We start from the raw sequence: 14,613 nt of genomic DNA on the forward strand, positions 1-14,613 counted from the left end.
CGCCCCCCGCGCCCCGCCGCGATGCTGGGGCTGGCCGTGGCGTCGCTGGCCGTGGCGCTCGCCTACTTCGCGCTGCTGGACGGCTGGTACCTGGTGCGCGTGCCGTGCGCCGTGCTCCGTGCGCGCCTGCTGCAGCCGCGCGTCCGCGACCTCCTGGCGGAGCAGCGCTACGCCGGCCGCGTGCTGCCCTCGGACCTGGACCTGCTGCTGCACATGAACAACGCGCGCTACCTGCGCGAGGCCGACGTGGCGCGCGCCGCGCACCTGGCCCGCTGCGGGGTGCTGGGGGCCCTGCGCGCGCTCGGGGCCCGCGCCGTGCTGGCCGCCTCGTGCGCGCGCTACCGCCGCTCGCTGCGCCTGCTGGAGCCCTTCGAGGTGCGCACCCGCCTGCTGGGCTGGGACGCCCGCGCCTTCTACCTGGAGGCGCGCTTCGTGAGCCTGCGCGACGGCTTCGTGTGCGCGCTGCTGCGCTCCCGCCAGCACGTGCTGGGCACCTCGCCGGAGCGCGTCGTGCGGCACCTGTGCAAGCGCCGGGTGAGCACCCTCCGCCGGCCCCGGGGCTCCAGGCCCTGCCCCTTCGCCCAGGCCAGCTGCCTGAGCCCCCCGGGTGCCCGCCTGCCTCTGAGCGCCCCTCCGGCCTTTCCTCCGGGCCCAGGGCCTCCCTCCACTGACGCCCCTTTCCCGGGAACTCCCAGGGCCCCCGAATCGGCTCCATGCGCTCCTGCCGCGGCCGAGCCTTGCCCCTCGGACTCCACGCCCTCCCCTCCACCTCTTCCAGAACAGGGAGCCCCAGACGAGCCTGAGGCCTGGTGCTGCTGTGTGGTTTGGACTCTGGAGCCACCGTCTCCGGCCCCTGGTTCAGAATGCGAGTGGTGGGGTCAGTGAGAGGGCAGGTTACGGGGAGTTCCAAGGACCTGAGGACACCCACCCTCCCCCTGCCCTTCACACAGCTGGGAGCTGAGGGGTCGGGTCACCCGTCACCTGGATTTGGGCCCCAGGGGATTAAGCCCCAGAGAAGCTTTTCTGCTTCCCAGTTGCAGAGAGTCCCGCAGCGCCTGTGTGGGGCCGGAGCACCCTCCCCAGGGCCCGCTCCTCCCAGCTCAGCACAGCCTGCTCCTGCAGCGTGGCAACAGGGGCCCTGGGGACGAGCCAGGGCACCAGCACGGCGATCGTTTCCAGGCAGGCCCCAGCCTCAGGCGGGTTCCCATAAACTTGCCTGGAGCCTCCAAGCCAAAGGCAGAGCCTGCCCCAACCCCTAGTGCCCTAAACCAGGGCACTGCCCTCTCTGGCTTTGGACAGGCGCCTCCTGAGCAAGGAGGGTCACAAGCTCACCTTCATTGTGACAGGCCAGCCTTTCCCCCGTATCAGAAGTGGGGAAACTGGGGCTCAAAGAGGCCGTGGGAACTGCTCAAGGCTACACCTCGGGCCATGGGCACAGCTCCCTGGTTCTCTGCCTCAGCACACCCCCAGAGGTCCTGGATGCTGCCCACCCTGTGGGGGCAGAGTTGCTCCATACGTCCCTTCCCATGTTAGGAGGCTGGCATGGGCAGTCACTGGCCATGAAGGATTTTAATCGGGGACCAAGAGCTGGGGTTAAAAGAGAGAAGAGAGCTCTTCCTGCAGGAGGGGGGCCCCGGAGGAGTCCCACGGCCTGGGGGGGCCCCAGACAGAACCCCAGGCTTAGCGCAAGGCCATCCAAGTCCAGTGCCCAGTGATCCTGCCTGCTGAAATTAGGGTGACCTTGGGGCGACAGAGGCACTGCAGCTGGTCGCTGCAGCGGGCTGGGAGGGCGGTGCTCCCAAAAGCCTGGCAGGGACGCTGAGCAGAGCTCCCCCGTCTATAGGGCCAGCCAGGGCCGCAGCCCCAAGTGCCTCTGCCCGTGCTTCTGCCCTTGGCCCTGAAACGCCCGCAGCCTGTCCACGAGGCCTCTGACCGCTCAGGCTTCACCCTACATCTTTTTTTCTTTTTTAAGATTTTATTTATTTATTCACGAGAGAGAGAGAGAGAGAGAGGCAGAGACTCAGGCAGAGGGAGAAGCAGGCTCCCTGCAGGGAGCCTGATGCGGGACTCAATCCTGGGACCCCGGGGTCATGCCCCGAGCTGAAGGCAGACACTCAGCCCCTGAGCCACCCGGGCATTCCCCTCACCCTGCGTCTCGCCAGCCTCCCCATCGCGCTGGTGGCTGAGTGTGCAGGGTTGGGGACACAGTAGTCAGGCCCAGGGCCACAGGCTCAGCCTCTCCTGATGCACTGAGGACAGAGGGGCCCCAGGCAGGCCCCTGTCCAGCACTCTGCCAGCAGAGGCGCTCTGACGGCCTCCTCTCCGCCCTGCTATCCTCCCCCCCCCGCACCCCCCCCCCCCCCCCCGACTCCTGAAGCCCTCTGGGCCTCCTGTCTCTTGTCACTTCTCTCCCTGCAGCGGGCGTGGCCTCCGGTGTGGCCCTCTTGGGGACACGGGCCTGGTGAAGGAGGATGGTGTCTTGAGAGCTAGCACGGCGGGAGGCCCAGTGGTGTGAAAGCAACACCCTGGCTGGGCACTCTGCCCGCACCCCTGCTGGCCGCACTGGCAGTGGTGCCCGTGGGCATCATACTCTCTCCCCCTGCAGGTGGAACCCCCGGAGCTGCCAGAAGACCTGCGGCACTGGATCGCCTACAACGAGACCAGCAGCCAGCTGCTCAGGGCTGAGAGCGGGCTCAGTGACGTGGTCAAGGACCAGTGACCACCACGCCCCCCACCGGCCTCGCCCTGGGGCAGTTGCCCACCCGCCCCTGCATGTCAGGGGCAGAGAGCACAGAGTGGGCTGGCACAGAGTCGTCTCCCCACTGGAGTGGCCTGCATCCCAGCCCCCCTTCCGACGCTCTGGCCCTCCCTCCCCCTGCTGGTCTTGGAAGCTCCTCCCCTGCCCCCACACGACGCTGGGCACCGGACGAGGGCGACACAGGTGCCCGGCTCCAGCTCTGCCCTCAGGGTGGAGGTGACGAGGAAGGTGGGAGGCCCAGGGCCCTCGGCCTGTGGGCTGTTGGGGGGAAGAGGGTTTGGCCCCACCTGCTGATGGAGCCAGGCTTCCGTAGGCTCAAGTCGGGAGAGTGCTGGGGCCAGAGGGACCAGAGGGACCAGCTGGAACCACCCTGAGCCCCGGAGTCTGGAGTTTGAGTTTGACAGAGCTGCTGGGGGTGGGGCGGGGAGTGTTGTGGCAGGAGTGAGGCCAGAGCAGCCCTGGGGCACGGGTGGGGCCTGATCACAACAGCAGATCCCTCTGGCCGCAGGTGACAGCGGGGCAGGCCCAGGGTGGGGTCTGGGTAATCGGGGCCAGGCAGACCCACCAGAGGGCACAGGGGCGCCCCTGGGGTGGGGGCAGGACCTGTGGTCGGAGCATGTGCGGGGGCCCAGTGCAGGTCGGGGGGTGCAGAGTCTCCTGTGGCTGTACTGGTGGTGAGCCTCCCGTCCCAGCTGGGCCTGCTGCTGCCGAGGAAGCAGAGCAGGGAGCAGGGTTGTGCCCACATGCCCTCTGCACTTTGCCCTCGCTTCTCTACACCACTGGGTGCTCACTGGGCTGTGCTCTGACCGTGGTGAGGGCCCTGTCCTCTCTGGGCCTTCACCTCATTGGCCTGCGCTCCTGGGGTTGTCATCCCCATCTGCCTTCTGGGGACTTCCTCCCTCCCTCCAAGCGCTGGGGCCAGGGAAGGGTCTTTACGGCTTTGCTTGAGGGGCTCCCTGTCAGGGTCACCAGCTGCTGGGACACCAGCCGAGCTGCCTGTCCCCGCCGCCTCGCTCGCCTTCCTGCCGAGGAGGCCCGGGGACGAGCAGAACCCGGCGCAGAGCGGCCCGGCCGGGTGGGCAGAGCCGGGAGCCTTCGCTCCGGGTGGCTGGAGACGCGGCTCAGGCCCCGGGGGTGGCACTGCTGCTCACCCAGGACGAGGCGGCCGCCACCACGCACCTGCTCCCACCAGCCCGTGGTGTGGCTGGGGCCACCCCCCTCCCCGCCCTGCCGGGCCCCGCCAGCTGGAGCTGGAAGCGCAGCCCACCCACGTCCCGCCTGCCCCCTCCTGCCCCCCTCCTGCCCCCCTCGCTGACGTCTGCCTTACAGCCGCAAGGGAAAGCTGCAACGTTTGTTTTATTTAAGAAAACCCGAGATTAAAGGGTTTTTAAAGTCCGTGTGCTGGAGGAAGTCCTCATTCCCGAAGCCCTGGTCCCTTGGGGAAGCCGTGGGCCACTCCCTGTGGTGTCTTCCGGGGTGGGGCGCTGTTTGAGCTTCTCGGGATCCCGTGACCTCAGGGACCAGGAGGGCAGGGCACGACTTGCTTCTGTTTCACAGAATGTGGGCCCGGGGCCCTGATGCTCTCGTTCCCAGGCTGCAGCGGCTGGTGCACGTTTGTGGTTTGGTCCCAGGATCCCCCAGAGGAGTTTGGGAGGTTAGGCCTCAGACTCTGGGCTTCCTGGGGTGAGGTGGGGGCGGCAGGTTGGCAGAGGTCAGTGGGCCTTAACGGGTGGAGGTGGGGTCCCCCAGGTCCCGTGCCGTAAGTCCCTCAAAGAGGGCAGGAGGTGGGGCCGGCACATAAGGCGGGTGAGGGGCGCTATGGGCCACGTCGTGCCCTGACCACCTGCTCCAAGGGCCTGGAAGAGAACCGGCAGTTGGATTCGAAGTGGGCACTGGGGAGGGAAGGCTGCGGCCTGGCTGAGGCCGAGGGAGGTCGGCTGAAGCTCAGCTCTTCCCACGTCCCGCCTGGCCCTTGGGCCCTGGGGCTGGCCAGGCTGGGCCTCGCACCCACCCTGGGCAGCGGTGCCTGGCCTACAGGGGTGCTTGGGTATCCGTGTGGAACGTCTGTGTCTGCCCGTCTAACAGGTGTATGTGCAGGTCCTGTGGGGCACATACGGGGGGTGGGGGAGCGTGGAGGTCACCCCAGGTGTCACACGGTGGGACTGGGGACAGGAAGCGGTGTGCACACAGTGGGTCTGGGTCCCAGCAGGTCCCTGCAGTGGTGGCGGCCAGCTGGCACCCTGGAGCAGGGCAGGGGCTGGGAGGCAGGGTCTGTGTTAGGAGGTGTTCAGGATGGTTGGGGGCATCTGGGCTGAACATTGTGTGTCCCAGGGGCACCGGGGTTTCTCTGTCAACTCAAGGGAGACGCCCCAGCCAGTGGGGACGGGAGGGGAGGCTGTCTCACTCGTTCTGTTTGGAGGAGCTCCAACCAGGGAGGAGGATCCTGACGAGGGCCCAGGGCTGGGCCGGGGGGCAGAGGGCGTTGAGCAGCCTCAGCCATCCTGCCTGTGGAGCGGATCACCCGTGGGCATCTCCCCTCCTGTGTTCTCTGTGACCCCACAGACAACTCCTGGATCCCAAGGCCACAAGTGCCCCCAGCTGTGTGAGCAGCTCCTGTCCCCGCTGTGGGTACGCCAGGGCCAGCCGTCCCAAGGCCTCCTCCGTGGCGTCCCCAGCTCCCGAGGAGAGAGCGGGATATGCAGGGCTGGCAGGCGTTCTCAGGCCTGCAGACGTCAGGGGCTTTCCTTGGGCTCAGGCCGCTCGGCTGCGTTGGTGGCCGCCCGAGCTCACGGGCTCTGGGCAGGGGCACCCTCTGTCAGCTGTGCGGCCCCAGCCCAAGGAAAGCTGCTGGACCCCAGATTTGGAGGACTGGGCCCAGGGCCCCATCTCACCACGGGGAGTGGGCAAGTGGATGCTGGAGCTCCTGGCTGCAGAAGCTCTGGGGAAGGCTGGCCAAGATGCAGAACCTGGAAGTTGCCCGGCCCAGAGGGCACCAGTGGGAATCGGGGCCTAGGGAGGGGTGGCGGCCAGCTGGGGCCAAGCAGGCTCCGAGGCTGCCAGTGCGCCGGGCGTAGCTCCCGCCCCACCTCCCCCCAGGGCTGCCGAGCCAGGTCAGGGCCGGGGGCGGGGGGGGGGGATGGTGGGCAGCTTGCAGGGGAAACAGGGTCCGAGGTCTGGCCCCTCCGTCCCCACCCCGGGTGCCGCATGTCCAGTGTGGTGCAGGGCCCGGCACTGGCCCTTGGTGTCTGGGCCAAGCTGGCATGTCCTTAGCGCCTCCTACACCCCATCTCTTCTCACTTTGGCTGTCCCCAGGGCCAAGGACTCAGTGGGCCCTGGTCAGGGGAGGTGAGTGAGGCCAGGTGTGTGGGTGACACCTGGCCCAGACGCAGCCCACCCCGTGCCCCCTCCGGGAGACCATGTGCTGTGCTCCTAGCCCCCACCCCCCGCCCCAGGGCGGACATACGCACCCTTCACTCCTGCTTCCCTCGTACCTGGGGGGCGGGAGTAGGGGCAGATTTCCCTTGGGCTCAGGAGCTGGTCGTGCTCTGAGGTGCCCTGGGACTGGTTTCCACGAAGGCCAGCCCAGGATGCATTTCGCACCCGAAGCCACCACTCCCCCTTCCATGAAATGAGTCCAAACAGCCCGAGTGCCCAGAGTGGCCCGACTCAGCCCAGTGCTCCTGCAGCCAGGCTCCATGGGCTCTCGGCACCCAGGAAGGAACGGGGTCGCCTGTGCCTTGGCTTGCTTTATTCTCTGCCAGGGTGGGAGCCAGAGAGTGCCCCCTGCAAGGCTCTCACCCTTTGGGTCCCATGATTAACCTGAGGCTCGGGAAGCTCACGGAAGTGGGTAGAGGTGACCTCCGCTGGTGCCAGGACCTTCAGGGAAGGTGGCCAAGGAGCCTGCTGGCCTGCACTGAATTGCACAGGTCATGGAAGCAGCAGAAGACGAGGTGGGCGGCCCCAATACTGTCGGGGTCGGTGGCTATGCAGGAGCTGGAGCAGGACCGGGTCACCATGGGGCTCTGGTGGAACGGGTACTCTGCCGGCCGTGGGCAGGTGTCAGGGCCTGCTCCTCTACTCCCCGGGCCTGCCCAGCTGCCCCGACCTCCATGCACTTGATCTAATCCTTCCTGACCCCTCCAGTGATACCCTGTGACCCCCAAACTAATGGCCAGGCCTGGGAAGTTGTCCGTGCTCCCTCCAGGCCCCTGTTGGGGCCCGCGGTGTAGCCTGGGGGCAGGAGCCCGGGGTTCTGCGGCACAGAGCCCGTCTGTGGGCCTTCCACCGCAGCTCCCTGCACCTCCAGGCCTGAGGACCACGTGGGGAAGGTGACTGCAGTGGACCCCCCAGACCGCTGTGGGCCAGACTCACCTGACTCAATCTGCAGCAGCGTGGTCTTGCAGGCCGTGTCCTCTGGCTTGCAGACAGAGATGTTCTTGCATAAGGAAACAGGTGTGGGCAGCTCACAGGTAAAGCATCTGAAGGCCTCACCTGGGCAGGGATGGGCAAACTCATCACCTAGCCTTGAGAGCCCTCTCGGAAGCTAGAGCAGAGGCCGTAGGGTCTCGCCCCTGGGCATACCCCCAGTGCCCACCTGGCCCGTCTCCCCTCCCACCCCTGCCTGGGGAGGTAGCCCGCCTTGCTGAGGCCCTTCAGGCCCAGGGCTCTGACCAGTGGACCTGGACACTGCGTTCCTCTCTGAGCCTTGGTCTCCCTGCCTAGACAATGGGGCCTGGGAACCTGTCCCGGGTGAAGGCTCTAGGGCCCAGAAAGCCCATTGAGGCCAAGGGAAATGAGCTCAGTAGGGGCTGAAGGAGGCCTTCTGCCCAAGCCCCTGAAGGGCCCCCTCCCGAGTGAGGCCTTGAGACGGGTCCCTCGCCAGCCACACCACCACCTGGCCACTCACCAGTGCGCAAGCTGGCGGCTGCAAGGAGCAGCAGCGGGAGTGCAGCCCCGCACCGGGCCATCTGCTGTGCTCGGAAGCTGGGAGAGGCAGTGCCGGGGCCACCCTCTGGGCACTTATACCCTCCCCTCTGCGGCGCAAGCCAGGGTGGTGGCGGAAGTGGCTGTGAGTCAGCAGGGTGGCACAGGGCAGAATGGGAGGCAGCGGGCGGGATGGTGGGCAGGCAGGCCGCCTCACTCACAGACCCTCAGGCAGTGGGACCCCTCGTGGCTCCAGCCCACCTGGTGGTGGCCCACATGGACACCGCACAGGCACTGAGCTCCCTTCATCAGGCCCTAGTCTGGACTTGGTGTATCTCAAACCCAGCCAGGGCCAAGACCGGTGTCCTTCACACCTGGATGTCCTGCCCTGACACAGGTGCCCACCCAAGCACAGGCCCGGAGGTGGGGAGTCAGGCCAGGTGCGGAGGAGGGGGAGTGTCTGCTGAGGCAAGGGGATGGTGTCATGTGGGGTGGGGTGGGAGCCCAGGCTCCTCTCGGGATGATGGGTGTGAGGCTCCAGGCAGGCCCCACAATCACTGCCAGCCCCTTCCCTACAAATGACCTTTAGACCAAGCCTGAGCTTCCAGGTTTTAGGCCCCAGACAACAGGATCCTGCCCACCCCGTCTCCCGGCCTGATAGCCTTCTCTGACTTTGTTCACTGCCCATATCCCACCGCAGGCTTTCCCGTGCCCACACCTCTGCGTCTCAGTGGGCACCGTCTCTACTCTCCCATCCTAGCCTCAAGTCTTCCCCATGCTATATGGCCCAGTCCAGGTGCCCCTCATCCAGAGGTCATCCTGGTGTTCCAGACTCTGTTTCCTCTGTCCTCTGAGGGCCTAATGGGTGGCTGGGAGGGTGGATGATAGATGGATGGGTGGGTGAGTGGATGGACGGGTAGATGAGTGGATGGATGAGTAGATGGATGGATGGGTAGATGATGGATGGAGGGTGGGTGGGTGAGTAGATGGATAGTTGGGTGGGTGGATGGGTGAGTGAGTAGATGGATGGGTGGGTAGATGATGGATGGATGGATGGATGGGTGAGTACATGGATGGGTGGATGGATGGTGGAGGGATGGGTGGGTGGGTGAGCAGATGGATGGATGGGTGGGTTGGTGAATGGGTGAGTAGATGGATGGGTAGACGGGTGGATGGATGAGAAGATGGGTGGATGGTTGGATGGATGGGTGAATAGATGGATGGGTGGGCAGGTGGGTGAGTGGGTGGTATTTGAGGGAGTGGATGGGTAGAGGGCAGAGTGAATGGCTGGAGAGTACATGAATGGAGGGAGGAAAGATGGGGGGAGATGGTAGATGAGTAGACGGAAGAGCAAGTGGATGGGTAGGTGGCAGATGAAGGAATGCGAGCGTGCTGCCGGCTGGGTGTGTGGAGGGGGGGTGGGCCCCGCTGCAAGGTATGGAGTCAGACCCCAATCTCCAGGCAGGATGACATGCTGGGAGGAGGTTGGGCTGGCACTCCAGAGGCCTGGGTTTTGGTCTTGGCTTTGCCACTGGCTCTGCGTGCGGCCTTGGGGTGACTCCCTTGCCCCTCCAGACTGCATTCCTGTCTGTAGGATGGGACTGGGAACCTAGGGCAGTTTCGAGGGCAGACGTGACCTGGTCCTGTGGACTGAGGAAACAAAGGGAGGGCGTTGCTTGCAAAGGACGAGACGGCGGTTGCTGCAGCTCCGACAACTGGGCCTCACACGGCAGGTGCAGGCACAGACAGCACCGGGGCGGCCCCTCCCCGGGGCCGGGTCCACAATCGCGCCCAGGATGTTGCAAAAGGAGCCAGGGAGTGTGTGGAGTCTGATGGATCCAGTGGGTCCTGGCCCCGCCTGACCTCCTGCGTGGCCAGTGTGCTCATGAGCCCTTGACCCCCTTTCTTCCACCTATCAGCCAGGCAGAGCGGCCTCAGCGCCTGAGGGCAGCCGTAAAGACGAGGGGGGCGTGGACCTGGGACGGGCTTAGGCAGGAGGGCGAGAGACCCCACAGGCTGCTGGGGCTGCCTGGAAGGGCCCTGCTCTGGCTTTGGAGGGGAGGGAAGGCCAGGTGGGAGCGGCGGCCGGGAGGGGGGCACACAGCTTCCCGTGTTTGCCTGGAGGGCCGTGTGTGTGCGTGTGCGTGCACGTGTGTGTGTGTGTGTGTGTGTGTGTGTGTGGATTGTGTGTGTCTCAGACCAGGCTGTGGGGCTCAAGTGGCCCCGCCACTCTCCTTGCCTTTGTGGGAGACACAAGAAACGCCAGGGGAGAGGCGTGATGAGTTACTGGACGGTGCCTCCCCTGTGACAGTCAGAGCTCAGGGCCACAACCCCAAACGCAGGCGCGCTGACAGCACTTGGCCGAGCCCAGCCTCCCGAGCTCCCTGCCAGTCCTGGAGACTGCGCGAGGGGCTCTGGGGCACATGGTGGCCATGCTGTGTGGCCAGTCTGTGCTGGACACACGGGGGGCCCACTGGGCAGTGGGGTTCTGTCCCCCAGGAGCTGGCTCAGGACCACAGAGCCCCTGAGACTGAAGGTCTTGCCACAGGAGGCAGAGGTGTGGGGTTCCTGGGGTCCCAGGGAGAGGGGTCCTTCTGGCCACTGGTCTCTGTCAGAGGCATGGGGTGTCTCCTGGGCCAGGAAAGTGCTGCATCGGGTCCAGGCTGCTGCCCTCCCCATCCCGGAGCAGGAAGTCCCGGGAGGAGGGTGAGGGCTGGTGGCGAGGGCTCTCTGGACTCAGGGCGGAGGCCGGCGGGAGCACCCTGGTGAGCTAGAAGGAGCTGTGCCCCCTCCCAGGACTGGGCCAGGAGAAGGTGCTGGAGCAGGAGGCCAGAGACGAGGGGCAGGCCCCAGGGTGACTGAAAGCTCTGGCCTCTCCTCCCCTCTCGCCTCCCTCAGGTTGTCCTGGGGAGGAGCCAGCGCTGGGTGGGAGCACTGGGGGGGTCCGTCCCTCCTCAAGTGCCGAGCCCTCGCTGTGTTTCCAGGACCACGTGTGTGAGCGTGTGTGCGTGCGAGTGCTGAGGCCCAACCTGGATGCCGGCAAGGGGTCCTCCGGGACGAGAGGCCTGCGGGGCAGGTGACTCCCAGGAAGATGAGCCGGAGGATGTGTGCCCAGGGCCAAGGTAGAGTGAAGGTCCCCTCTGCACTGGAGCCTGGCTGCCCAGGGCACCAGGGAGTGGGCTCGGTGGGCCTGGAGAAGGCAGGCGGTGGAGGTGCCACCCAACATAAGGGGACATGTCACTAGGGGCCGGGAGAGTGGGCAGGGGGCCTTCATGGAGCAACCCCAGACCCAGACCACTCTCAGTGCACTGGACCTTCCTTCCACCCGGCTGGGCCTGTCTCTTCTCCCAATCAGTCACCGAGAAGCCACCATGTGTGACCTGGGCCTGGCAGGTGGGGTGCTGCCCCCGCCTGTGGGAACCCACTCTCTGCCCCCACAGGGCCCAGGGAGCAGAGCCCTGCCCGCTTTGATGGCCTAGTGACCATCCCTGCTTAGCACATCTTGGGACACGGGGAGGAAGCAGACGAGGGCGGCCATGTGGGTGACAAGAGGGCCCCAGAGAGACCCCAGAGGCCAGGAGGGGCTGAGAAGGGTCCCTAGGGGGACACGAGACTGACAAAGCCAGACGGGGCCCGAGGGGGACACGAGGCTGACAGAGCCAGACGCGCAGCTGGAGGCCCCCCACCCCGGGTCCCAGCAGCAGAGCTGCCCGAAAGGAGATTCAGGAGGCCAGGTGCAGGGACAAGGCTTCTTCAGGGGCGCTCGGGCGGCTGCCCAGGCCGGCGGGGGTGCGCTACAGGCCGAGGCTCCAGAGCAGGAGGGGCGCCAGCGCCAAGGCCAGGCTGCGGCGGCCGTCCAGGCCGGGAGCCCCGTCCAGGTTGCAGAGCTCCGTGTTGCAGCAGGACACGGGCCGGGTCTGGCCGATGCTGTCCACGTCCGAGGGCACACACTTGCTGGCGCAGGACTTGGTCACCGTGGAGTCCCCCAGGAAGGGGTACACTGTGGGCCATGTTGGGGGCCTGGTCAGCTCGGCCCTCGGGCCCCCGCGCCCTGCCCCGTGACCCCCAGGGCGGGTCAGCACTGCCTCTCAGGCCGTCCGTGACCCGTCCCCCCTTCCTCTTTTCTCCCGCCACCGTGGGCTGAGTGCCGCCTCTGCTCTGAGGATACAGCGACTTGCACAGGGGGTCCTGGCTGGATGAGGCAAGCCCATTCCAGGTGACCCCCAGGCAAGGCGAGGATTCCTTTCCATTAAAGGAAAGAAGGGAGGAGGGAAGGAGGCCTAATTGCTTGGACCAAAAACCCTTTAGCAAATGGCTAAGGCGGTGGTTGCCTGCTGCGCATCGCTGGCCTGGGGTGACTGTCCTGGAGGCAGCTCCGCCCTGGGACCCCAGCCCCGCCCACCCAGCACCCGCTGACCTGTCTCCAGGGAGTAGAGGGTGGTCTTGCACATGGTCTCGTTGGTACCGCAGGTGGCGATGGTGGCACAGCTGGACACAGCAGTAGGCTCATGACAGGTGTAGCATTGTAGGGCCACCACTGGGTAAGGAGGGACGGAGGATGCATCAGGCCGACCCTGCCCCTCCCCACGCCCTCTGTCCTGGAGGCCCGGGTTTGAGGGGGACAGTGCCATCCAGGTTCTGGTTGCCCACCAACCCAGCCCCTGGGAGGACTTGGGAGGTCTGAGCTGCAGTCCATAGAGACAGAGGGTGCCCCTGATGGGCTCGGCCTGCGGGGCCCGGGTGGGGAGGGGACCGCTCTGGAAGCATCGAGAAGGTGCCTGCAGGGCGCCAGCCAGCCCTGCAGGGTCAGGAAGGGTCAGGGTGGCCTCGGAGTGGCCGGACAGCCCCTCGGGTCCTGACCAGCAAAGAGCAGCACCCAGAGGGCTGCAGTGTGCATCGGGCACAGATGAGAAGGTGTGTGGGGTACAGGGCAGGCCGGCCCAGGGCTCCCAAGGTGCCAGCTTCCACAGGCGGGCAGAGCCACAGCCCAGGGCCCCAGGCAGGGTGGGGTGCGGGCCAGCAGGGGTGGGGCCCCGGGGAGCGTTTCTCTTCCCCACCCCACCCCATGGGAGCCCGGGGGGCCTGGCTGGCTCGTGCTGATCCACGCATGGAGGCCACAGGCTCCTCTGCCCCTCTGTGTGTCCCTGTGTCCCTCGAGTTGACCTCAGCTTCCCTCTGGCGGGGGCCCGCTCTGCCCAGCTCCCCTTCTGGTTGGGCTGGGGCCCCGAGGGGCGGGGGCGTCTCCCCCAGTTGCTTTCTCAGACCCCCCGGCAGCCCCCATTGGCAGAGCCTCCCGGTCTCCCCAAGACACGCCCGAGGCCGGAGCCGGGGGGCAGGGTGGTGACCATGCCCTCTCCAGCTGACGGCCCTGCCCGTGCCCGTGGCCCCAGGGACTTGCTCCCAGGGCTCCCCAGCCGGCCCCCCTCCCCGGGCTGGTGCTGCCCACCCAGCCCACCCAGCCCGCCCCAGGCCTCTCCCTCGGCGCGGGGCTCGGCACGGGGCTCAGCACAGGGCTGGGCCCTTCCCTCCCAATCAGCCCGCTCCCCGCCCCGCCTCTCCTGGGTCTCCCCGCTTCCCCTCCGCCACCCCTCTGCCCAGCGCCCCTCACCACGCTCTCCACGCTCGCCCCAGGAGGCCAGCAACAGCACCAGTAGCACCAGCCGAGTCCCCATCATGGTCAGGTCCTCACACCGCACCTCTGCACGCTCACCTCTGGCCTGCCTGCGGGCCAGCGGACACCCAGTGCAGCCACCCAACCGGTCAGCCAGGCGGATTAGTGGGATTGGGTTTCCTGTGGGTGGCAGAGATGTGGAGGCCCGCCCTTCCCGCCCTCTGAGGCCCTCCCGCCTCCACTGGGTGCCCCGTTCCTCTGTGGGGACTCCTCTGCCCTCCTTGTCCCTTCCCATCACTCTCTCTCCCTCCCAGAACCCGGGTCCCTCCTCGGCCCCGAGGGCCCCCCTCTGTGGTTTGGAGGTCCTCACTGCCCTCTGTGACTCCCTTTCCTGGGCTCCCCACCGTCTCCTTCCTCCTCCACCCCTACCCCCCACCCTGGTTCCTGCCTCTGCCCCGCACCCTTCCCGCTTGGGTCCCCATGCCTATCTCCAGGGCAGAGTCTGGGTCCGGTGGTTATGGGTTTGAATGCTACCAGGGTGCCCTGATGCCCCCCCGCCCAGCTCCTCTGAGACAGTGTCATGGGGCACAGTGACATGGGGGCAGATTTCTGCCCGGACAACCAGCCAAAGTGAACTCAGAGGCTTAAGGGGACAAGGACAGGAGAAGTGCTGGGTCAACAGAAAAGTGCTACACGGAGGGCGGGGGAGGGGAGGGGCAGGGTCGCTGTGGGGATGCTAATCCCCGTGTCCCCAGTGTCCTCTCCCACTGTCAGGCAGGGAGGTGGCAGGAAGGTCCTTGTCCAAGGCCCAGACAGGATGGAAGTGGGGCTCCAGCCACTCCCCTACCCACACGTGTGCACATGCTTACACACACACGTGTGCCCCCCCCCCCCAGAGTGCCTGCACTTCAGCCTCCCAGGACGTGCTCCGTCTGTGACTCTCACACCCTCCACCGAGCCCGCGGCTGCCAGGGTGAGCCCTGGGGTGGGGAGGATTGTTGGCAGGTCCCAGGGCCTCTTGCCGGGCAGTCAAGGCCACGGCGCCCGGCCTCGCGGGGGCCATACTGCAACCCCACCCAGCCCCTCCGTCTTTTCCCAGTGGGTCCAAATCTGACTCCTCCTAGACTTTGCTCCTGCTCTTCCTGTCCCCAGGGATGCCCATCCCTCCCCGGCCCTCCCCTGCCCACTACCGCCCTCCTGTGGTTGAAGTTCTCTGTCTGGGGACCTGACCCCGACCCCCATCCCGTGGCCTCCATGTGGGAGCTGGAAGGGCCCTGGGGAGGGCCGAGGGCGTGGCGCGTGGTTCCCCGTGTCACCTCCC

At 66.7% G+C, this 14,613-nt stretch overlaps 3 protein-coding genes across 3 annotated transcripts; 1 reads left to right on the forward strand and 2 right to left on the reverse strand.

The window, feature by feature from the left end:
- THEM6 (thioesterase superfamily member 6) lies at positions 1-4,153 on the forward strand. Its single transcript, XM_077847498.1, has 2 exons — positions 1-534; positions 2,606-4,153. The coding sequence occupies exons 1-2, from the start codon at positions 22-24 to the stop codon at positions 2,717-2,719; spliced, it is 627 nt and encodes a 208-aa protein (XP_077703624.1). The 5' UTR covers positions 1-21; the 3' UTR covers positions 2,720-4,153.
- A 289-nt stretch (positions 4,154-4,442) lies between these two features.
- On the reverse strand, positions 4,443-7,897 carry SLURP1 (secreted LY6/PLAUR domain containing 1). The gene is made up of 3 exons (XM_077847499.1): positions 7,665-7,897; positions 7,130-7,249; positions 4,443-6,797 (listed from the first exon to the last, which is right to left on the reverse strand). Exons 1-3 carry the CDS (start codon positions 7,723-7,725, stop codon positions 6,637-6,639), a joined length of 342 nt encoding a protein of 113 aa, XP_077703625.1. The 5' UTR covers positions 7,726-7,897; the 3' UTR covers positions 4,443-6,636.
- A 3,519-nt stretch (positions 7,898-11,416) lies between these two features.
- On the reverse strand, positions 11,417-13,460 carry LYPD2 (LY6/PLAUR domain containing 2). Its single transcript, XM_077846621.1, has 3 exons — positions 13,290-13,460; positions 12,099-12,218; positions 11,417-11,681 (listed from the first exon to the last, which is right to left on the reverse strand). Exons 1-3 carry the CDS (start codon positions 13,354-13,356, stop codon positions 11,476-11,478), a joined length of 393 nt encoding a protein of 130 aa, XP_077702747.1. The 5' UTR covers positions 13,357-13,460; the 3' UTR covers positions 11,417-11,475.
- Between the last annotated feature and the right edge of the window lie 1,153 nt (positions 13,461-14,613).

The sequence above is a fragment of the Canis aureus genome, chromosome 14, assembly GCF_053574225.1.
Source record: "Canis aureus isolate CA01 chromosome 14, VMU_Caureus_v.1.0, whole genome shotgun sequence".
NCBI classification, from domain to species: domain Eukaryota; kingdom Metazoa; phylum Chordata; class Mammalia; order Carnivora; family Canidae; genus Canis; species Canis aureus.